Genomic DNA, 23,250 nt, shown 5'->3' with positions numbered 1-23,250 from the left:
GGCCACTGTACTTACAGAGGCAGGCCAAGATGATGCACTGCGGGGCTGGGCAGCTTCCACCTCGTTTCCACCCTTGCGGGCTGTGGTGGGCTCCTCCTCCTTCCTAAATCCTTGCCTCGTTCTGGCTGTAGCAGCACATGGACAAAGTGAGCTGGCCAAGGCTGGACTCTGGTCCCTTTATTGAGACTGAGGGGCCAGTGGGTCCATCCAAACAAAAATAAATCTCTCTCCCAAAGCCTGCCTGCAGGCTGGGGCCCGCAGCATGTCCTGGCTGGGGCCCACGGCTGTCCCCTAACCCCAGCAGCACAGGTCTGGCTCCCCAGGAGTGATAGGATGCTGGCTGCTCAGTATCTGGAGATCCTAGGTGGAGCAGCGAGGGAGTCCCAGTGGGCCCCCCACCCCGAGCAGGGCTGGCCCCAATATCCATGGTCTTTGTTGGGCCCCTGGGGCTCAGTCATCGGTCAGGGTGATGACGTCGTACTCGATGCCCTGATGTTGCAGCTGTTGGATGTGTTCAGGCACTGCCTCCTCCGTGCCGAATAGGCCTTGGGCTTGGGCCATGGCAGCATCGGCCACCGCTGCCAGGGGAGGGGAAAGGATGGTGAGCCTGAGGCCCAGGAACTAGGCCTGGGCCCCAGGCCCCCAAGACCCTCAGGGTCCAGCCCCATACCTGTGACAGCTGAGTGTGCTGCAGCCTCAAGCTGGGCCTGTGTGACAAGCTGCTGGCCTGGGGACACCGGCACATACTGGATCTGGAGGAGAGAGGCAATGAGATGTAGCCTTACCAGGACCCCTGCCCGTGGCCCTGGCTCCACCTGGTCCCCAAGGGCCCTACCTGGGACTCCTGAAGGAACGGCGCCCCTTGTTCATACTGGATGTGTGTGATCTGGCCCTCCTGTACCTGGAGAGAGACAGCCAATCCAGTTACTCTCCAAGGAGGATGTACACCCCTCTTCTCACTCCTCACCTGCGTCCCAGGCCTGGCCTACCTGGATGTGATGGCCCTCCGGGACCACGACATATTCCTGGGGGAGCAGGTGCTGGACTCCGTCCTGGGAGATGATGTACTGTACCTGAGGAAGGGGGGAGAAGAGGCAGGTGCTGGGGCCCCGCTCCTTGGGAGCTCAGCGAGGAAGGCAGAGCAGGGGGGTCAGGGACACCCTGTCAGCAATGGCAGCTGGAGGAGGAGTTTGGAAAGTACTGTTCCCCCAACCCCTTCCTGGGAATGGGGCCTGGAGGTTGGGGGGAGGAGGGCGGGCACTCAGGGCTGAGGTGGCGGCAGCAGCTCACCTGGTTATCAGATGTCACCAGGTGCTGGACCATCTGGCCATCTGCTGTAGTGATCTCTTGGATGTAGGTGGCTTCCTCCTGTCAGGGCCAGGTCAGCTCTAGCTTCAGATTTCTGTGTGCCCTCACCCTTGCCCATGACCTGCCAGCAGGGCCCCCAGCCCAGGCTCTCACCTGATCGGTCACTGTCTGTTCCTGGGCCACAATGATGTGTTCCTGGCCCAGTGCCTGCTGTAGCCGCTCTGGGCCCAGGACCCCGTGACTGGACTGGAGTGCAGCTGGGCAGAGAGGGGTGGACGCTCGTTCAGGGGCTCCAGGGGAACCTGAGACGCCCTGGCCCCGCCCTGGTCCAAGGGTGCCTTCTGGAGCAGTGGCTCAAGTCCTTTGTCCACCCCGGGGCCCCAGGCGCCACTCACTGTGCAGCGTGGCCAGCGTCTCGTCGTCACTGTTCAGGATGATGGTCTGGGTGGGGGTCTTGGGGGTCTGGGCCGGGGCCCGCGTGGTCGGGGTTGCCGCCTTCCTCCCATCGGGACTGTGCAGCCGCTGGATGTGGAACTTGAGGTGCCCGTTCCGGTTGAAGCTGAGGGCGAAGGAAGGCGGCTCAGGGGCGGCCCCACCACGTGTGCCCGGCAGCCCCTGCCCGCCTGCGCCCGGCCTCACCGCTGCCCGCAGAGGTGGCACTCGAAGGGCTTCTCGTTGGTGTGGGTCAGCATGTGGCGCCGCAGATCCTTCTTGTTCTTGGAAGCGAAGCTGCACTGGTTGCACTGGTGGGGCCGCAGGCTTGAGTGCTGCGCCATGTGGGCCTGCAGGTGGGGCGGAGTCGGGGCACCGGCTGGGTGAGGACAGATGGCTCCGCACGGACAGGGGAGCCAGGGACCCTGACCTCAGGCGCGGTAGATGTGGGAGGAGCTGGGTGAGAAGTACAAGCCAGGCCAAGGTCTGGCACTGCTGGGTGTTCGAGAGCCATGAGCTCCGTTGGGAGGCCGCTCGGAAAGCCCTGTGTCTGCTGACACTCAGTTCACCCCTCTGAGACGTACAGGCTCAAAGAGGGGCCTCTGAAGGTCGCCCCCAGCTCTGACGCTCTGGGTTCTGGGCCCCGCTCCCCTCACTGAGCCACTGTGAGGATTCAGCACGCGCTCGGATCTGAGAACCGATGATTTTCGGGTGAACAGACGGAGTCCCCGGAACCTGGCCTGCTCCACACCGACCCCCGCACCTCCCTGGGACACTGTGCCCTCAGTGTTCTGGACAACTCGACTCTCCCCAGCTGCCTCACGCCACCGCTCCTCTGCTCCTGCAGGCCCAGCTCAGCCATCACCTCTGGGACATCCCCCCAGCACCCCAAGTCCACGTGACTCGTTCCCCATCTGTGCTCCGCTGTGCGCACTTAGTTCACACCGGGGACACTGTCGGGTGTTAGTCACCACCTGGTGTGCCTCCCCGCCAGACTGAGCCCCCTGAGAGCTGGGGCCGTGCTGAGTCATCTCTGACCCCAGCAGGGAGCAGAGGACCTGGCCTGGGGGGTACTCAGTCCAGGCTTGTTACACTGACGGGTGCCAGCAAAGGGACGGGGGCACCTACCCGGACCTCGGGCCACTGGCGAGCACTGAAGGGGCAGTCGGGGCACTTGAAGGCACTAGGCCCAGCGTGGGCCCGTTTGTGACTTTCCATCTCAGCTCGGCCGGGGAAGGCCTCAGCGCAGATCTTGCAGGAAAACTTCTTTGACGACGCAGTGGCTGCAGATGGTGGCGAGGGGGGCACTACCAGGCCCAGGGCTTTGCTGGCAGCAGGAGGTGGGGAGGCAGAGCCCTGGGGGTCCCCCACTCGGCGGGTCCTGGCTGGAGACGGGGGCTCAGGGCCGTCTCTGGGCAGCCCCCCACACTGCAGCAAGGGCCACTTGGCTCCAGAGGCCAGGGCGTCTGGACTTGGGAAGGAGATGGGGCCATGTGCAGTCAGCTGTGGACAGGCAGGGGAGCGTGAGGCTCGGAGGGATGGAGGGAGGCAGGAAGAAATGGGAAGAGTAGAGGTGGCTACCCCCAGCCTCACCTCGATGTGGTGCAGCTGGGTCCCGTCGGCGGCCATGATGAAGTGGGCACCAGCTTCTTTCAAGGTGTCACTCACAACCGCGGCCTGGGCTGCCTCCCCAGGGGGCTCCTCGCTGTGGGCAGAGGAGGGGGGGTAAGGCAGCGTTCCAGGAGAGGATGGAGGGCCACAGGAGTCCCCTTCCCCAAGAAAGGCATCAACTGGGGAGTGACTGCCACCGCAGGTTGACCCCTGGCTCCTCTCTTTACCAGCCGAACCTCTGCTGCCTCTGCGTAAATGGCGACCAAGTGTCCAGAGATTGTCCTTCTCAGAAGCGGTCATCCTTGCCCCCTCGATGGGCATGCTGGGGGGTGGCGAGGTGAAGGGCTCCAGGGGTCAAGCCCAAGTCTGACCAGGTGGGGCAGGAGGAGAGGGCGAGTGGGGAGGCAGGGCTGCAAGGACCCACGGGCCAAGGGTAAAGGGCAGATGCTGAGAGACTGGGCTGCCCAGGTGCCGGCCCAGGGATTCTGACTCCCATCCCAGCTGAACAATCTGGTACTTGAATTCAGGGCTTCCTCAGACTGCCCAGGGGTTCAGCGAACATGCGAAACAAACGTTTCTGCCCCAAACGTGCTCAGTGTAGAGAAAGCCAAGTGCAGCTGCAGGGCCTCCAATGTCGCTAAGGAGCCTGAGCTCGTTCCTAAAACGACCTCAGGGACCGTCCCGTACAAGGACGACGTGGGCTTTGGAACCACAGAGACCAGGGTCAGATCTACAGCCTGTCTGCCCTTAGGTGAGTTACTTCGCCTCCCTCCTCATTTGTAAAGAGACGGAAACATGCATCTCGTGGGAATGGTTTAGGGAGTTCACGAATGTCACGTGCCCGGCACATCTTCAGCGGCTCTTGACCTCCTGAAGGGACACGACACCCCTACAGCCCAATTGTTTTACGTGTATTAGGAGTTTTACCTCCTGCCAACTAGGCTTGGGTGGGCGGGGTCCTCATCTGACTCCCCCCAGCACACCTATAAACGGCTGGAGGGGAGGGTCTCGCAGGCAGCAGCTCTCACCTGTAAGGTGTGCCAGGAGCCGATGTGCCCTCCTCCATGGTGGGTGCCGTGATGACGCTGTAGCCAGCCCTGCCAAATGGCCCAGGCGCCAGCGTGATCTGCTGTAGGTCCGGGGTGCCTAGCTGGCTCTCGGCGGCCACGCTGCCCCCTGGCTCTGCCACGTGGAGGGCTACCACTTGGGGAGTGGCACCTGCTGGGGAGGGCTGCCCACCAGAGGATGCGAACCCTGCTTCCACGTCCTCTGACTTCACCACGGCCACCTGCAACGGCACAAGTAGCAAAGGAGCTGGCGTTCAAGGCCCTTTTCTATCTCAGGGCCTCAAAGCTCACCCACGGTCTGGCGGGACCCAGTGCCACCACCATGTATTCACACGAGCCCAACTGTGTGTTCCTGGCAACTGGATAGAGACTTAACGAGAACAGGCTAGAGCGTTACCACCCCCCAAGGGCACTGGGCAACGTCTGGAGACATTTTTGGTTGCCACAATTGGTTGGCACCTAGGGGGCAGAAGCCAGAGATGCTGCCAAACATCCCAGATGAGCAGGACAGCCCCCTCAGCAAGGAGTTATCTGGCCCAAAGCGCCAAGGATAAGAAATCCTGAAGTAGAGGAACAAGTGGCAGACCATTTAAGAAAAAAATGCAATAGTCAGTCTACCTCACATCCTACTCCAAAGCCTGCTTCAAATATTTTCAAGATTGAAATGTAACAAATAAAACTTGAGACATATTAAAAGAAAATATGGATATTCCCATAATCCTTGGGGTGGGAAGTTTCCTAATCATGACAGAATATGTTAAAACCTACAGAAAAACAAACCATAAAATGAGATCAGAAAACAAAGAAGCTGGGGGCGTGGGGGGAGATGGTATTTAATAATTCACGTAAGAGATAAAAAGTGGAGTTCCCACACATACAAACAGCCCTTGCAAAGTTATACAAAAGAGACTAATAATTTAATGGAAAAATAGATACAGGGCACAAACATACATCAGAGAAGAAATAAAATGGTCTATGAACATAAAGAAAGAAACTCGATCCCTTTTGTGATCACAAAATTATAAACTAAGACCCTGACATATACTTCCATCACATGGAAGAGATTTATAAAAACTGATGCCCAGTGCTGGCGAGGCTGTGAGGAAGCACACGCTAGTGGTGGTCATGTAACTGACATAGCTTTTATGAGGCGTCATGCCTTGGGACCCACTGATTCTATTTACTTCTAGGAGGCTTTTTTTTCCCCCAACTAAAAAACATGTTTATGAGCACCCGAAAATGTATGTGCACTGAAGCACTGCCTTGAGTTAATGACAAGTAAGCCACCCATGCGTAAAGGACTGACGAAATAAGCTTCAGAACATCCCTAGGACGGAATGACGTGGAGACGTCAGGAAGGAGTGGACGCGTGTGTGTGGCCAGGCTGTGCCTCACACACTGCAGAGGGAAGAAAAGCTAGGCTGCCTGTGAGCGCGGATGGCGTGATCTCATTTTTTAAGGATCAGGAGGTCTCTGTGTTAGTGAGCACGTGGACAAAACTGCAGAAACGCTTATTAACCTGTTAACAGTGGAATCGGAGGGGAGGGGAGGAAACTTAAGGACTTTCACCTTCTGAAGAGAACAATTCTTAACGCTCATTTTGGGTTTCACAAGCGTATGTTTTTGTAATCAGAAAAACAAACCAACCAAAATGGATGATACTGGCATGAGAACGGCAAACAGAGCAACAGAACAGAACTTGTCTAGAAACAGACTCCTGTACCTGGGGGAATCCAGTGCACGATAAAGGGGATGCTTTGAACCACTGGGGAAAATGAGAGGATTCGATTTATTGCACTGGACAACTTCTGGGAAAAAAATAAACTTAGTCCCCTACCTTTCTGCACACACCAAAAGTGAATTCCAGGTGGAGTAAAAATTTAAGTGTAAAAAATGAAACCCTAAGAAGAAAATACAAACGAATGTTTATATAATCTTGAGGTGAAGAGGACTAAGGATGATACCACAGGCATAAGAGCCTGATACGTTGAACTATCTAAAAATGTAAAACTTCTACACACCCCCAGATGCCACAAACTAAACCCTCTGAAGATTCCAGGTCCAACAGCAGGCTCCCCTCCACAGAGCTCTGTCCCCCAGCAGCATGTCACTGTTCCAAGCTGCTGGAATTCATCATCTCAAACACACAGTCTCCATCTTTTCAAGAGGCTGGGAGATGGGAGGTGCTAACAAACCTCTCTCCGCCTTAGAGAATCCTGGAGAGGCACGGGGGGAGGGGAGGGAGAGGCAAAGATGATGAACCTGGGCGAAGATGTGCTAGGCTTAAGGTGCATGGAGCATGTGAGAGGTCGGAGCTCAGGAAAGCCTTGGGAGCCTCTGGGCTGTGGGAGGTGGCATGGAACGAGGGTGCTAGGCTAGATGAGAAGCTAGTTCAGCCTCATGGGCACAGGCGGTGCTTACTGCTCAGCATGGCGGAGACCGCTGGTGACTCCGGACAGCGGAGTGGGAGAGCCTCTGCCCTCCCGGGGCCTCCCTGGCACAGCGGTCCCCCTCCTCTGCGTCTGCCCACTGGGTTTCAGTGGATCTGTCTCCCACTGACTGCGAGCTCCCTGAGGGCAGGGCACGTCTGCTCCATCACTAGCCTCCACTCCCAGCGTCCAGCGCAGACCTGGCACCACGGGTAAAGCCGGGCCGGGGAGGAGCTCACCTGCAGGGCCGCGCTGCCCAGCTCCCGCCGCGCGCTCATGTTCAGCAACAGGTCCAAGGCTGTCTGTGTGGCCATGGCCGTCGACTCCTCAGCTCCTGGGTGGGTGGGACCTGAGCCTTAGAAATGGCTGGAAAACTGGCACCCAGCGCCCTCCTCCCCAGCTTCCGGCCCCCACCGGCACAAGCCCCGCCCCTGCTCCCACCATCTCAGAACTCACCTTGCTGGTAGATGATGGTAGCACCACCCAGGGTGTCAGAACACAGCAGCGGGGGTGTCTCGGGTGACTGGAGAGGTGCTGCCTCTGGGGGGATCTGCGGGGTGGGAATATGGCCAAGTGCGACAGGGGCAGGCTCAGATTCAAGTGCGACAGGGGCAGGCTCAGATTCAAGTGCGACAGGGGCAGGCTCAGATTCAAGTGCATTCACCAAGCACCTCCTATGTGCCAGACGCTTTACAGCTATTGGCTTGTTTCATCTTCACCCTCTTCAAGATATTTTCAAGATATTTACCAGCTCCACGCAACAGATGAACTGACTAAGGTTAAGGATCCCACAGCCAGTAAGTAGCAGAACTGGGACTTGAACACAAGACTATCTGACTCCAGAGCCTCTGTGTTCTACCAGCACATCGTGGTGGTCCATCTTTTGGGGAGGGGAGGGGAGGGGGCAGGCAACATACTCAGCTAAAGACTATATTTCTCAGCCGCCCTTGCGGCTGGGTGAAGTGTGGCCCTGTAGTTAAGCAGGAGCTTCTGGTAAAAGTTCACGAGGAAGGTAAGACGGATAGATGGCGGGCATCATTTTTGCTCTTCCCCTATCCCTTCCTCCTGATTCTTGCCTGGGATGTGGCTAGGAAGGCTGGAGCTCCTGCAGCTATATGGGACCATAAGTCAATCACAAAAACGGGAGTCACATGCCTAGGACGGCTGGGAAAAAGTATCGAGAAAGCTTGGTTCCTGAGGACTGATCAAGGAGCTGCCACAGCAGCCCTGGGTTGCTGACCTTTGGACTTCTTTTACATGAAGACAATAATAAACTATCACCATGGTCAAGATACTGATATTTCCACGCTCTATTACTAGCACTGGAAAGCCACCCCTACTCTGAGATTAGGGCGACATATCTGTGACCTCAGCTGCTCTTCACCACAATCCAGAGAGGCAGGGGTCACTTCGCTGTACTCAGCGTGCCAGTGAGGACGCTAGGGCTGGGAGAGGCAGCATCACACCGGCATTGCAGCCAACGCTCCTAACCCCCTGTCTGCTGCTTGAGCTCATTACCTCAGGAGGTCCTGGGGAGCTGGGCGGAGGTCCAGGGGCTGCGCTATGCTGCTGCTTCAGCTCCTCAATCTGTTGCAGAGAGAAGAAGGGGCGACGGCGGGAAGGGGGCTCCTCGGGGTGGCGCCGCCCCCACTCCTCAAAGCTGCTTGCATGTCGGCACCGTACGTGCAAGCGGAGGTTCTTCTTGTGTCGCGTGCTGAAGTGGCAGTACTCACAGGCAAAGGGCTTGGCCCCTGCAGGCACATGTGTAGGGATGCTTGGGCTTGCCCACCCCCTCTAGGAAGCCTTCTGTGACCCCAAGAACGTCTCCAACTGATTCACTCCCTGCGATGTGTTCCCAGGCTCAGGGAAACCCATGCTCTGTGCAATTTGCTGTGCCAGGAGAGACACGAGCCAGGTCTCCCTCTGCGCTCACAGCCTTCCTCCGAGTGCCTGTTTTCAAGGTCAGGTGACCACATACTTCTCTTATGACTCATCTCCCGAAGTGTCCCCCCAGCTCTCTTTCTCTCTTCTTCCCTAGTGTGTCTGCCAGAGGGCTAGGCACCGAGGAGGAGAAAGAACCAACTTTTGCTGGCCATCTTCTGTGGGCCAAGATGTGATGCTGCTTTAGTGGTTTCCTCTGTCGAGGGCAGGGCCTATGTAAGACCTCTCTCAAGCCCCAGTGCCCAGAACAGACAGGGCTCAGGGAACAAATGGAACTCACGTTTATAACAACCCCATGGTTGGTACTTCTGATTCTCTCCTTTCACAACTAAGAAAGGTTCAGAGAGCGCCAGCAACTGGCCCTGGGCCACACAGAGAAGAGCTGGCTGCGTTGGAAACTCAGCTGAGGTTAGAGTGACAGTCCCAGGGGGGATTCCCTGCAGTAGAAGGGCTGGGGCTGCCGAGGGGGATGAAGAGGACAGAGCTGAACCTCCGACAGGGGGCTACGGTGTTTTGGGGGGTGGCTGGCCTGACCTGTGTGCTTGACGGCCACGTGGGACAGCAGGAAGTCCTCTCGGAAGGTGCGGTAGGCGCAAAAGCTGCACTTGAAGGGCTTGTCGCTGACATGGGAAAGCTGGTGGTTCAGCAGCGCCTTCTTGTCCTCACAAACGAACTCGCAGAACTCGCACTTGAACCTGGAGGTGGTCGGAGAGGGGAGAGCTCAGCGACAGGGCGTGGTGGGGAACCGCAGCCCCAGGGGCCTCCTCGGGGATGTACCTGCGGTTGGCGACGGCCTGGATATGCGTGAGCAGGTGCATCTTGAAGGTGTAGCGCTTCTTAAAGGACTTTCCACACTGTGGGGGGTGGCGAGGCGGGTCAGACCAGGGAGCCCCCAGGCGGGCCCCCTGCCCCCAGCCCCACCCACCTTGTCACACATGTGGGGCTTCTCGGTGCTGTGAGTCTTCATGTGCTGCGTGAGTCTCTTCTGCATGGGGTAGACACGGCCACACACAGGGCAGGGGAAGGAGCTCAGCTTCGGGGTCTGGGAAGGGACAGAAGGGGCCGGGTGGAGACAAAAGGGGAGGAGAGAGGGTGAGACCATGCCTCCTCCCCCACCAACCCCCCAGCCGCCCTCAAGCAGGCTCCCTTCCTGGCCTGGGGCCCCAGACTCACCGGGTCTGGCCTCTTCTTCCTGGGGGAGAAAGGCACAGGAGTCAGACCATCTTGTCCCCAAGCCCACCCCAGACCCTCCCCCGCTGACCAGACCCATCCTCGGCCCTGTCCTCAGCCCCAACTTCGCTGGGGAAAATGCCAAGAGGTGTGCTGTAAATAAAGTTTTGCACAGTGCATTCTCTCTCTCTCTCTCTCTTGCTCTCGCTCTCGCTCTCTCTCGCTCTCGCTCTCTCGCTCTCTCTCTCTCTCTCTCTCTCTCTCTCTCTCGCTCTCTCTCTCGCTCTCTCTCTCTCTCTCTCTCTCTCTCTCTCTCTCTCTCTCTCTCGCTCTCGCTCTCTCTCTCTCTCTCTCTCTCTCTCTCTCTCTCTCTCTCGCTCTCTCTCGCTCTCTCTCGCTCGCTCTCTCTCTCTCTCTCTCTCTCTCTCTCTTGCTCTCGCTCTCGCGCTCGCTCTCGCTCTCGCTCTCTCTTGCTCTCGCTCTCTCTGTGTCACAAAATGCATTTGCATTTTAAAGGCTCTGAGAAGCTCTGCAGGGAAAAGAGCTGTTGAACCAGGTTTTCAACCTGGTGTCCCTAATCTTATGTGGGCATAGAACTCCCCCTCCCTTTTTATTTTTTTTTAAAGAAACACCTAAAAGCGGGAATTCCCTGGCTGTCCAGTGGTTAGCACTCAGCGCTTCCACTGCCGGGGCCCGGGGCTCAACTTCTGGTCGGGGAACTAAGATCCTGCAAGCCGCACTGTGATACTTCAGTGAACAATCACTAGGCCCTTGAGGATCTTTGTTTTTCCACCCACTTGTCCTACGTCTGCCCTATCAGTGCCGTGAGAGATGGAGTATGGACGTGGAGCCTGGAAGACCTTCAGATCATTTTCTGAGACCCTTTAGGTACACGATTTCCTTTAATCACCTCAATAGTGACTGTCCCCAATTTACAAAGCTCCAAGCAGGAAAGAGACCAAATAAGGGACCTCTAGACCCTGACACTGCCCTGTTCTGAGCCAAGTGATCTGGGATGAATCGCCCTGCCTTTCCCCCATCTGTACTGTGCTGCAAAGGGGGCTGGCCCCGAGCAGGGGCTCAGTTAAGGGGGAATCGGTGGTTACCCTGGGCCTCCACTTCCCCACCCCCACTGACCGGTCCCGGCTATGCACGGCCGCGTGCCGGATGACGTCCTTCCGGTAGACACTGGTGTAGCTGCATTCGTCACACTTGTAGGGCTTACTGCCCACGTGGTTGAACATGTGCTCCTGGGAGAGAGGCAGAAGGACAGGGGGCTGGGGTGTAGCCTCCCTTCCTGCCCACCCGCCCTGTGCCTACAGCCGTAGAGGCGCCCCCTCCCCACTGCACCCTGGAACAACCCCCGCTCCCCACCCCTACCGCAGGGGTCCAGAGAACAACTTCTAGGTCCGGGTCTGGGGGAGGAAGCACTGTGCGCACAAAGCACGGGGGCTCTGGCCGTCTGTGCTCAAGCTACCCCCGACCTCCACCCGTGGGCAGCTCTGCCTCACTTTGGCCAAGTCAAGCTGCAGTTTCCTGCGTCAGTAAAATGGGGCTCTCAACACCTATGACCTTGTTGGGCTACGTGAGATGATAAAAAGGAACCCCTTTCTTGAGACACGTTCCCGCCACCAGCTGGGAGACTTTCTAACACACTGAATTTGATTAAAGCAGTGGCACTGCCATCTGCCCGCTGTGGTGGTCGTGAGGCAAGTCTAAGACGATGTGACGCCACCATGCAGTGTGAGGCCTACCACAGTGCGCCCTTGGCCCGGACGCGCACCGACACGGGGCAGGAGGGTGACTGCGGGTGCAGTGATCCCCACTCCCCCTGGGGCCTTCCCCCATCCAGCGTCCCTTCTCCCCCTGCCCTCCCGCGCCACCGCTTCCCTTGGCCACACCTTGAGCGAGGACCAGCGGCGGGAGCGGTAGCCGCACTGCAGGCACTTGAAGAGCTGGGGGTTGCCAGCCTCGTGGGAGTTGACGTGGAAGCGCAGGTCCTCGTGGGACAGGAAGCGGGAACCGCAGATGCGGCACAAGAAGGGCCGCAGGAGGGGTTTGGGCGACTTGTAATAGTACCTGCCAGGAGGGTGTTGGGGAGAGGTCTGGCTGGGCCAGGGGCCTGGCCACTTCCCCCTGCCCCCAGCCCTCATCTCTGCTCGCCGCCGTACTTGCGGTATTTCTTGCCGAGGAAGCGCCTGGAGGGTCGCCCACGGCGGCGGGGCGGGGCGTCGGGCTCGTCCTGGCAGGACGGTGCTGCGTTCTCCGCATCTGGCTGGCTCATGCCGGGTTCCACAGGGGGCCGGCTGGCCTTGCCCAGGGCCACCAGGCGTCCCGGGCCGGAGGAGCTGGGTGCCTCGGGGTCTTGTGGCTCCAGAGGGCTCTGTCCAGTCTGGGAGCTGACCAGAGGCTCTCCGTCCACACCTGCCATGGACACACCAGGACAGATGTGGACAGCTGTGCCAGAGGCCGGCCAAAACAGCTTCCCCCACACACACCGTCACGGACCGCTGACAGGCCCGTCAGGTCACGGGACAGACGCAGGCAGCCCGTGGTTAGAGGGCAGCGTGGACATACGGTTCCTCCTGCAGCTGACGGGCTGTTAGCACCGCACGACTTAAATGGGACAGTCTGGAGCAGCACTGGGAGAGCTGGGACCTCGCGGCCAGGAGACCTGCAGGTAGGCTAAGCTGTCATCGACTTGCTGTGTGTTCTCAGGCAAAGTCACTCCCCTCTCTGAGTCTCATTTTCCCCGTCTATCAAATGGATATAATTGTTGCTCTAGTGACCTCATGGGAACGTTCTAAAGTCTGGGGAGCAACAGCAACACTTAAACACTGGTTTTCCCAACGGAGGCTGTGTAGTTGGAGGGCAGACGGGAGGAAGGGAAGAGACATCACCGCACACACGCGCAAAGCCTCTGACGTCTGAACATCTGAATGCGTTACCTATTCAAAAACACTAACAGCATTTCAATGTAATGTTTTAAAAATTCAAAATTATGTGCCATTTTGTTTCTTAATGGGGTGCCAGGTTATTCAGGTGTGTTAACCTTGTGAAAATTCACTGAGCTGTGAATTCACTAAGCTGATTCACTTAGCATACATGTGCTTTTCAACACATATACCTCAGTAAAAAGTTATTTGAAAAATAAGACTAAAAAATACAACACCCACAACTGCATGTACAAAAACAGCTACCATGTATTTTTTCCCTGTCTATTTAAGCCTTAAAAAACAATCCTAAGAGGCGGGTGCTATCACCTCCATTCATAATAAGGGAATGGGAGATTCAAGAGGCAAAGTAACATGCTCCAGGTCACACAGCTGGGAGGTGGCAGAGCCAGCATTCATGCCCACGGCGGGTCTTTCCTGTCCCCGGCTTGTAATGCTCCAAGTCCGTGCTCCTCCAACATAGTCTCAGACCTCAGACTTATTCTCATTTTAGTAATAATTCTTAAAACTTACTAGTTCAGTTACAAATACTCAAACTTCTGTGCTGTGACAGCTTACCACGGAAAAGCCGTTTCAGAAAGCTGCTATATCCTAACTCTCAAGCTTGGTATGGGAGACCTTTCCGCTTTACGAGGAGGCCTGCAGGTCACCCCGGTGGGATTGAGACATGCTACTCTGCAAGCATGTCTGCAAGGGCTCCATGGAAGCAAGCGGGGAACGAGGCCACCCCCGGGGCCCACCGCACAGCCCCGCCCACAAGTAAGTCTCACCATCCAGGAGATCCGAGGTCTCCAGGCGAGGCAGCTTCCGAGGCCGGCCAGGTCTCCTGCGGGGTCTCGGTGTACTGGGAGTGGGGCGCTGGGGCCGTAGCTGCCGGCCCCGGGGCTCATCCTCAGCAGGGTTATAGTCGCTGTCCTCTGTGGGGACAGCAAAAGAAGGGGGGCATCAGCCTTGACCTTTCAGTCCTGACCCCTTGCCAGCTTCCCTGGAAAGAGGCCCACTTCCCTATCCCTCCCTGCCTGTTCCTCCCTTCAAACCCACCAGTGATGCCTCCTCCGGGAAGCCCTCCTGATGTCCCCCTGGCTAACTGAGCGCCACTCTCTGGCCCCTGCAGTCCTTTCTCTGTACCTTTCCTAACACCTACCACTAGCTCAGATGGCACCTTTATGTGAATCAGAAAAAAGCACTCCTTCCTCAATACCTTTACGGCCATTGTTAGAAAACAGCTGCCTAGTCACTCCAGTCTACAAAGCAGGACTATGCTATCCATTGAGGGAGCCAGTAGCTCCCTCACTAGCCATATGTGGCTACTGAGCACTTGAAATATGCCTCGACTAACTGGAGACATAAGTATAAAACACACAACAGATTTCCGAAAATTAGTATGAGAAAAAGAACGTAAAATTTACTAATAACTCTTTATAATCATTGCATATTGAAATGATAATACTTTAGACATAATGGGTCAATAAAATACATGACTGAACTTAAATTCATCTTTTTCATTTTACTTTTAATATGACAACAAAAAACACACGTGGCTTCCATTCTGTTTCTGCTAGACAAATGTGAACGTGACCCTCTTGGACACAGTACTATTTTTCAGCGCGTGGCCCGTACAGCTGCACACAGAGCTCCTGGTCCCAGAGCTCCAACTCCTCTGTCTTATGCTGGAGGCACTCGTGGCTGCGTGTGCGCCAGTTCCTCGTCCCTGGCCCTCCCTACAGGCCAGGGGGAGCTCCGTATTTGCAGATGTGGGTGTGGGTGACAGGACCGAGAGCCACGGTAGCCTACCTTCCAGGTCATCGATGGCGCCGGCGTCTATGATGTCATCATCGTCCTCCTCCTCTGGGCCCTCTTCCTCCTGGGTCCTGGCAGAGGCACCCCACTTCCGCAGACGTCCCTTTTTTCCGGTGGCGGCGGCTGCTAGCGGTACAACAAGCTTGCTGCATCTGACTCTTGGCACCCCAGCCCCACCTGTGGAGGCGGCCAGGCAGGCCACCGTCAACGCACCTGGGCAGAAGTGCCGCTCCCGCATGTGGCGCAACAGGGTGGCCTTGGCGCTGCTCCGGTACTGGCACATCTTGCACTTGAACTGCTGCACCACCACCACCTCCATCATGGCCTCCAGGCTCTGCAGGTCTGGCTCCTCGGCGCCAGAACCCAGGCATGGCTGCGCTGGGCAGCTGGGTCCACCCTGTACCTCCTCAGGGGGCTCCAGGCACGTGGATGTGGACGTGGGGCCATCGGCTAGAGCTTCGATGGCTGCCAGGCTGTGGGCCAGGGTGGAACTGGACATCGGTGATGCCATGGGGGCCCCTGGGAAGGTGAGGGAATCAGAGGGGAGGAAGTGGAGGGGGAGGCTGGCCACGAGCTACAGCTGCCCCTCCCAGGCAGGCCCAGGGATCCAAGAACCCCACTCCTCAGCAGAGTAACAGTGGAGGAACTGAGAGGCCCAAGGCAGTGGAGAAGCTGCCAAGATCACACAGTGAGTGTACGGCAGAGCCTCCCTGTCCTACTCCCCCGCCCACGGCAGGGCTCCCTGGGTCTGGCGCCTGGAGTCTTACCATCGTCTGGTCCCTGCAGGATCAGGTACCGTGTGGTCTCGGACCCACCGCCCTCAGCACTGGTCACGGTGATGCAGCCTGGGCAGAGGTGTGAGGAGGGGATGCACAGCTGATAATGACAACTGTCACTGCCCACACTCATTCTGACTCACCCGTGAGACTGAGTCCGCTGCCCCATTGCCCACTTCCCGTCCAGGGCAGGGCTGTTGAGAGGTCTGCTGTGTGTGACACGCTGGCCCAGCAGCCAGTCCACAGCTACCCACCTTTAACCATTAAAGGAGGACTGGCTTTTCAGGCCATCCCAGGGCTTTTCCAGGTGCTACAACCCTTACACGGATCATTATTAATAGAAAGTAGTTTGGTAAATCACGAGCACCCGCTCTGGAGTCACTGTCTGAGCTCACGCCCCAACACTTGCTGATGACAGCGGGTACATTAGTTTACGTCCTCTGTGCCTTGGCTTTCTCATCCAGACTGTGAGAATAACAGCATCTACCTTTTGGGGTTACCAAGAGGATTGATGAACTACTGCAGATAAAGTATTTAGAAGAGACTCCAGTACAAAGTTAGGTGTCACTCTTTCTATATTTATTGAGTGCTTATCATATGCCAGGAACTATACTGTACTATCTCATTAAATCCCCACATTGGGGCTTCCCTGGTGGTGCAGTGGTTGGGAGTCCGCCTGCCGATGCAGGGGACACGGGTTTGTGCCCCCGTCCAGGAGGATCCCACATGGCACGGAGCGGCTGGGCCCGTGAGCCATGGCCGCCGAGCCTGCACGTCCGGAGCCTGTGCTCCACAACGGGAGAGGCCACAGCAGTGAGAGGCCCGCGTACCGAAAAAAAAAAAAAAAAATCCCCACATCGTTTACCACTATGAGACGGGGTTACTGTTTCCATGTTACAAACTCAGAGTGGTAAGGTTATCTGCCTGAGTCTGCACAGCTGCTTCTGCAGGGAAACCCTTATGGGGCAACTCCTTCTCCCTGTGGCCTGACTCACTCTGGATGAGGTCGGGCCCGATGGTGGACTCGATGATCTTGTCAATGGCTGAGCCGAGGTCTGAGGAAGAAGCCGTGCAGTCGGACACCAGCATGTTGGGGTCTGGGAGAGCGCTGGAGTGCACCAGGGCTGGGGGGCCGCCTGTCACCCCTGCCACTGGCCCGTGGGAAACAGAAGATGAATCAGGGAGGTAGCCATGGGGCAGGGGTTCTGTGCTGGAGCTGCTCTCGGATACCTCCTCCTGGGGGACGGGAAACAGGGGAGTTTAGGAGCCAGGGATGGGGCAGGGCAGGCTGCCCCCACCCTGGCCCAAGGATGTGGTAGGTGGAGCCACCCACACCCTCACCCCCATTGAGGACCAGTGAGAGAAACCCTCTAGTCACAGAGCTCCCCCAAGAACAAGCGCCAGGGTCCCTGGCTCTGGGCAGGTACAAGGCCCCATGCTTCCCACACCTCACACAACAGCCAGGTGAGGCTATTCTCGTCAGGCTTTCAAATAAGCTGTTCCCTCTGCCTGAAATGCTTCCTAGCATCACACCGTGGCTAACTCCTACTCAGCCTTCTCACTGCCATTCACCTGGTACCTCTTCTGGGAAGATGACCCTGACCCACAAAGCCAAGTTAGGACCTCTCCATCCTCAGTGCTATGGTCGCCTGTGTCCCGCCATCACGTTATGGTTCACTCTGCAATGTTAGGTCTCCCAGGTCAGACTCCATAAGGGCCAGGACCACATCTCTCATCTCCTGCTGTATCCCCTGGGTCCAGCACAAGCTGGGCACATGCTAAGTCCACCTCTGCTGAATTAATAAAACCCCTGGACCCCAAAGTGGGGGCTACTGTTGTGCACCTCTATAATGTGATGTCCTGAAAATGATCACTATCTTGCAGACAATGACAACGGTAATGGCTGATACTTATTGGCTGCTTACCATGTGCTGAGCCCTGTGTTAATTGCTTTGCATATATTAATTCATTTAGTTCTCAAAAAAAAAAAGAGAAAAACCTACTGAGGCAAGTATATTTATTATTCCCATTCTATAGATGAGAAAACTGACAGCTAAAAGTTTGGGTGAAAAAAAAAAAAAAGTTTGGGTGGCTTATCTAAGATCACAGAGCCAGGAGGCGGCAGAGCCAGGAGACTATTTTATAAAGCGTTTCCAAGAAAATGTCTGGTGGTTGCTCACAACAGAGCACCCTCAAGAGTAGGTATTTCTGCTCCGTTTTAAAGATTGCGACCGAGGTTCAAAGAGGTGTCCCAGTGAATCAGTGGTACAGCCAAGACTTGAACCAGGTCACCTGCATCCCAAAGAGTGAGGACAGTGGGTAGTGCAGTGGGTCAGTCCACAGCCTAGATTTGAATCCTGGCGCTGTGTCTCAGTTTGCTTCTCTGTGAGATTTGGAAAACAGTGGTATGTGCTTTACAAGGTATGAGACTTAAATGAGAAAATCCACGCTAAGGGCCTGGCATGGTGCCCGGCTCACAGTAAACCATAATCGAATATTAGCTATAAGCAAGCCTTGCTGGCTTCTTCCCCTTGGCCGCCAGGCACTGCTGCCTGCGGTCCCTGCCACCACCCACGCCGGCAAGCAATGTCCATACCAGAGAGCTGGTGCCGCGGTCCGAACTCTGCCCCACGCCAGAGTCGTCGGTCTCGGCTGGCCCCGGAGCGGCCGCGGCGTCGCTGCTGTCGGCCGACACGGCTTCCGAGGTGCCCACACCCAAGCCGCTCTCAGAGGGCTCCTCGGGCCGGCCAGGACCAGGGGCCGTGTCGCTACTGCTCTCCACCTCGTTCTCCTCCATCGGCTCGGGGGGCGGCCTGTTAGGGGGGCCCAGGGTCCGGGGCCTTTACTCTGCGAGAAGAAGTGACGGGGGCTGGAACAGGTGGGCTTCATCTCGGGGCCCCGCGGCGCACGCAGCTGCGCCCATATGCCCATTTCGCAGATGCAAACACTGAGTCGCCGACGGGGCGGGGCTTTCTAGTGTATTGCGAGGGGAGCTTCGAGAAAACAGGACCAGGAAGCCTTGCCTCCCAGTCCCGGGTCCTTCCCCCATCCCCGGAGGGTGGTCAGTGGCGGGTAATCTTGACCCTTTGCTCCTCCCCTCCATGATTTCCGCAGAGTGGTTCACTCTACGGGCCCCGGCCGGGCTCAGTGGCTCAGCCCTTCGGTCCCCTGAGTCCCCCCGGGTGCAGAGTCGGTGGTACAGCCCGCAAGCCCCCTGGGTCAGCGGCTCGCTCCCCCCTCCCCTGGTTCCCGTGCGGAGGGGGCTGACAGCGACGGTCCCGGGGCCTGGAGACTCGGGGCTGTCCCCGGCGCTGCCTGCGCTCCAGGCCCGACGCCATCTTGTGGAGGCTCCGGGTTTCCGCTCAGGCAAGTGCGAGAGCGACTAAAGGGCCTGGGACCCCGGGGCCCTGTTCGGACAGCCCCGCCGGCCCGGGACCTCTCCACCGGGTATCCCCGCAGTGTGGCCCCACTTCACGGCAGGGTGCAGTGGGGCGACCTGACTCCACCCGACGCTCACCTGACGCTTTCGTAGCCGCGTTCCTCTCCGACTCCGGCATCGACGAAGTCGCCATCCTCTTTCCCCCGCTGCGGAGGGACCCATCGGCCTTCCGTAGGCCGGGACTACTTCCTACGCCGGCCCGGAGAAAGACAGGCTTCCAGTGTGCCGGAAGGTGGCCCCGAGGTCTCAAAACCATAATAGAGTTCTCAGAGAATATAGGATTTTACATGTCTCCTAGTATGGGTGACGGAGTCCTCTATGGGTTGGGAGCTACTTTCTCTCCGGCGGAGGAATACATAGGAGTGGCTACGTGACGTCACTGCTGGGTCCCTTCCCTGGGCCGCAGGGCTGGGCGCGGCTAAGGCTGGCCCCACGTCCGGGGGCGTGGCTCCCAGTGGCCTGACCACGCCCTTGCCGGAACAGCTCAGAAAAGCGTGAAACTGGGATGTTTTGGCTTGGTGGGAGAGGAGTAAATGTTATCGGTCTTTTCGCCTGGCTTTCAACCGATTATTTTACGCTCTCATCGAACCCAATCAAATTCTTCCCGATTAGGTTTGACGTGTCCTGGGAAGAGGGGAGCATATAGTCCTTGTTTTACCGATGGGGAACCTGAGCCCCCGAGATGGGAAGTGGCTGGTCCAACGTCACATCAAGTAAAAGGACTTGGAATGCAAGCCCCGATGGCTGGAGTTGGGGAAATGGAGAAGCGTCAGTACAGGGCCCTTACTGAGCTCTGTACACGTATTTGTTACATAATAGAGCTGGGAAGTCAAGGCATTCTCCATAGCCTTCCTCTGCTCAGTGTAGATGTATTTAAAGGTCTGCAGTCTTTCAGAAAGGTATGACCGTCCTTCTGATGCCCGAAATGCCACTTTTGGCAACACCCTCTGCTTAAGCCTTTTTAGCATTTTGCGCAGGAACCTGGCGCCCCGGTTTGTCCTGAAGTCTCTGTGTTGCATAAGTTGTTTTCGTCGATTGAAAAATACAAATTTGGCGGGGGGCGGGGTGGGGTGGGGAGGGCGGGGAGAATCTAAAAAAAATCCTGCAAAGAAAACCTAATTTAAAAGATAGGGTGCTTTGAGCTGTTATGATTTGTTGTACCTGAGTATGAGGGGGTTTCCCTGCTCCTTTCCTAGGAGCAGGTTTTTAGGGGGAATAGAGCATGAGGTCTCTGGATTGGCTATGCCTCTTCGTTCCCCCTCACCCCCATTCAGCAGGACCAGGCCGCCGAGCAGCCCTGGAAAGCTGGGTAAACAAGGGCATGACAGCAGGTTGGTTTTGTACCCACCAGGCAGTTTTCCAGCGTAAACTTGATTCCTCAGCCCTACAGAGCCACCTCCAACCCCTATTCCATGGGAGTAGGATGTAGCCTGCCTCCAAACAAGTCACCTCCCTCAAGGGTGTCAGGGTACTCAGGAGTAGCTGCACACCACCCAATCCCATCCCCAGCCCAACTAAGGCTTAATCTGAACCTTGGCCTTTGCCACCAAATCACAAGATTGCAAAATATCGTGATACAGAAGGTAATAGCCTCGTCATGGAGCTCAAGACCAGAGAGGGAAAGCTCATGGCCCGAGGTCATGACTCCTTGAAACAATATATCAGAATTCTTCCATTACAAAGAGAAGGAAGCCAACCTGGTTTTCTGACTGCCAATCAAGGGTTCTTCCCACCAGAACATGCCGTGTGTAGTTCTGGCCTCAGCTTTGATGGGGAGATTTCTAGAAGCAGTGAAGGGGCTCTGAGTCAGAAGGACATTCAAGTAGAGCATTGAGAAAAATGCTGAGGAGAGGAGCCAAGAGGAAAAGAAGAGGGAAGGCATTTTCCATGAGCACCTACCACATGTACCATATGCCAGGCACTGCACATGTGCTTTGCTGCATCACGGAAAGCAAAGGGGTTGCTTAAGGAATCAGGGGTTGTTACAGTATCAGGGATTCCAATGTAGAGAGGAGGAAGCTGAAACTCAGAGAGGGGAAGTGACTTGTCCAAGGTCACACAGCCTAAAGAATAGAGCTGGCATATGGAGGCAGGTCTCTCTGATTCTAAAGCCTCAAGCAATTTAGGTACCATGTGAAGTATGCCTAGGAATCATAATACTTAAGGTATTCTGTGCCAGAAATAGAGACACAGATGTAGAGAACAAACCTATGGACACCAAGGAGGGAAAGTGGCGGGGAGGGTGGTGGTGGGATGAATTGGGAGATTGGGATTGACATGTATACACTAATATGTATAAAATGGATAACTAATAAGAACCTGCTGTATAAAAAATAAGTAAAATTCAAAAATTCAAAAAAAAGATATTCTGTGCCTGTGACTGTACTAAGCACTTTACCTACATTATTTTATCCTCACAACTACTCTATGCGGTAGTTGCCATCATTATTTCCATTTTAAATATGAGAAAACAGGCATAGGATAGTAAACGAATCTAAGTAAGGGTGGAGCTGGGATTGAAAATCAGGCAATCTGGCTCTAACCTCTGCACTTTTTTTTTTTTTTTGGCAGCACCGAGCTGCTTTTGGGATCTCACTTCCCCAGTCAGGGGATCCAACCTGGGGCCCAGGAGTGAAAGTGCTGAGTCCTATCTACTGGACCAGCAGGGAACTCCCATAACCTCCGCACTTTTTTTTTTTTTTTTTTTTTTGTGGTACGTGGGCCTTTCGCTGTTGTGGCCTCTCCTGTTGCAGAGCACAGGCTCCGGATGCGCAGGCTCAGCAGCCATGGCTCACAGGCCCAGCTGCTCCACAGCATGTGGGATCTTCCCGGACCGGGGCACGAACCCGTGTCCCCTGCATCGGCAGGCGGACTCTCAACCACTGTGCCACCAGGGAAGCCCCCTCCGCACTTTTTGATTGCTGTACTATTTCTGTACTGTTTCTCGTGTAGTTATAATAATAGTACTACCTGGTTTATATGTATATATAAATATGTGTGTATATATACACATATTTATATATATAAATATATATATAAATATGTATATATATACACACATATTTATATATATATAAATATATATATATATACATATATTTGGGGTTTTTTGTGGGGTTTTTTTGTTTGTTTTTTTGGGTTTTTTTGGCCTCACCACATAGCTTGCAAAATCTTAGATCCCCGACCAGGGATTGAACCCATGCCCCCTGCAGTGGAAGCATGGAGTCCTAACCACTGGACCACCAGGGAATTCCCTACCTGGTTCTTAGTTTATCCTTTAACTCTCTTTTCCTGAGCCAGGCAGTTTGGTTACTATTTTTTCCCATTTTACAGATGAAGAAACTGAAGCCCAGAGAGAGAAAATTACTTGCTCAAAAGCACACAGCAAGTTTTCTGGTTCTAATGGAAAGGGCTGGGAGTCTAGGCCAGATCTCCTGCAGCAAATAATAATCATACTAGCAAATGTTTACTGAGCACTTACCAAGTACCAGGTGCTTCATATGCATTTTTAAACTGTATTCATCACAACAACCAGAGATCCTAGGTACTCTCAATAGTCCCAGGTTACAGATGAGGAAACGGAGGCTCAGGAGCAGTGAAATGACTAGTCCAAGGTCATGCGCTTGATTGTCGGTAGAGCTGGGATTGAAACCCTCGTTTCCTGACTCCCGGCCAGTCCAGTGCTCCCTCCACTGTGCTAGGTGCCCCAGGAGGGCAGCAGAGCTCGGAGCAGGCAGTCAGCAGGTGGGTGCTCTGGGGCGCGTCTCTACCTTCTCTTTCCGTGTCACTGCCATCTATGGGTTTAGCTAAACCTGATCTTAAAAGACCTATTTATAGCTTAACACTGTACCACCACACGGGATAATGAGTGCCTTAAGTTGACTCCCCATGGTGTAAATTAAGTCTTTGTTTTATTCGTCCTAAATCTTTCTCTGTCAGGATTGGAGGGAGAAAGGGGAAGTGGGTAAAGATCCTAGGACCAGAACACTTAGATTCAGAAAACAGGCTCTAGTCCAAATAGCGTTTGCCTAATGCTGGCAATTCCTGAGACCCAGGCAGCAGGTGACACTTATGCAAACATCTCATCTGATCATTACAGAGACGTGAGGGGTAGGCAATGCCTGGATTTTCATGTCTTTTAATCTGTTTTCTTTCCTGTGATATTCCCAACACTTAGCACAGTTTTGCAGTCACAAGGAACCTACTAGATACCTATTTGTTGAATGACTGGATGAATCTCCTTTTTTAAAAAAAATATTTATTTATTTAGTTTTTTGGCTGTGCCAGGTCTTAGTTGCAGCATGTGGGCTCTTAGTTGCGGCG

The 23,250-nt window shown here is 55.5% G+C and overlaps 1 protein-coding gene across 3 annotated transcripts; it reads right to left on the bottom strand.

Annotated features, from left to right (window-relative positions):
• Positions 1-157: 157 nt before the first annotated feature.
• Positions 158-19,158, bottom strand: ZNF335 (zinc finger protein 335). 3 transcript variants are annotated; one of them, XM_060123962.1, is made up of 28 exons: positions 19,006-19,158; positions 18,085-18,335; positions 16,484-16,724; positions 15,480-15,557; positions 14,926-15,231; positions 14,707-14,838; positions 13,683-13,829; positions 12,130-12,382; positions 11,860-12,037; positions 11,096-11,208; positions 9,962-9,980; positions 9,714-9,830; positions 9,566-9,642; positions 9,323-9,483; positions 8,366-8,598; positions 7,304-7,397; positions 7,087-7,181; positions 4,380-4,639; positions 3,334-3,445; positions 2,869-3,243; positions 1,948-2,090; positions 1,704-1,867; positions 1,462-1,565; positions 1,291-1,368; positions 990-1,073; positions 836-901; positions 671-752; positions 158-578 (listed from the first exon to the last, which is right to left on the bottom strand). In XM_060123962.1, exons 2-28 carry the CDS (start codon positions 18,283-18,285, stop codon positions 451-453), a joined length of 4,041 nt encoding a protein of 1,346 aa, XP_059979945.1. In that variant the 5' UTR covers positions 18,286-18,335; positions 19,006-19,158; the 3' UTR covers positions 158-450. The 3 variants fall into 3 exon arrangements, with proteins under 3 accessions (XP_059979945.1, XP_059979946.1, XP_059979944.1); XM_060123963.1 differs by having other exon boundaries at positions 14,707-14,835; XM_060123961.1 differs by having other exon boundaries at positions 2,869-3,445.
• Positions 19,159-23,250: the final 4,092 nt, after the last annotated feature.

Source organism: Lagenorhynchus albirostris, chromosome 15 (assembly GCF_949774975.1).
Source record: "Lagenorhynchus albirostris chromosome 15, mLagAlb1.1, whole genome shotgun sequence".
In the NCBI taxonomy this organism is placed as follows: Eukaryota; Metazoa; Chordata; class Mammalia; order Artiodactyla; family Delphinidae; genus Lagenorhynchus; species Lagenorhynchus albirostris.
Note: the sequence above shows the minus strand (reverse complement) of the source record. Positions and strands in the feature narration are given on the sequence as shown.

Excerpts from the sequence above, each read along its gene's own strand:
- ZNF335 (XM_060123961.1), bottom strand. The coding sequence starts at position 18,285 with ATGGAGGAGAACGAGGTGGAGAGCAGTAGCGACACGGCCCCTGGTCCT. Across the intron at positions 12,038-12,129 it reads CTCGGCAAGAAATACCGCAA|GTACTATTACAAGTCGCCCA; the intron begins GTACGGCGGCGA and ends CCCTCCTGGCAG. Across the intron at positions 7,182-7,303 it reads TACCATCATCTACCAGCAAG|GAGCTGAGGAGTCGACGGCC; the intron begins GTGAGTTCTGAG and ends CCACCCACCCAG.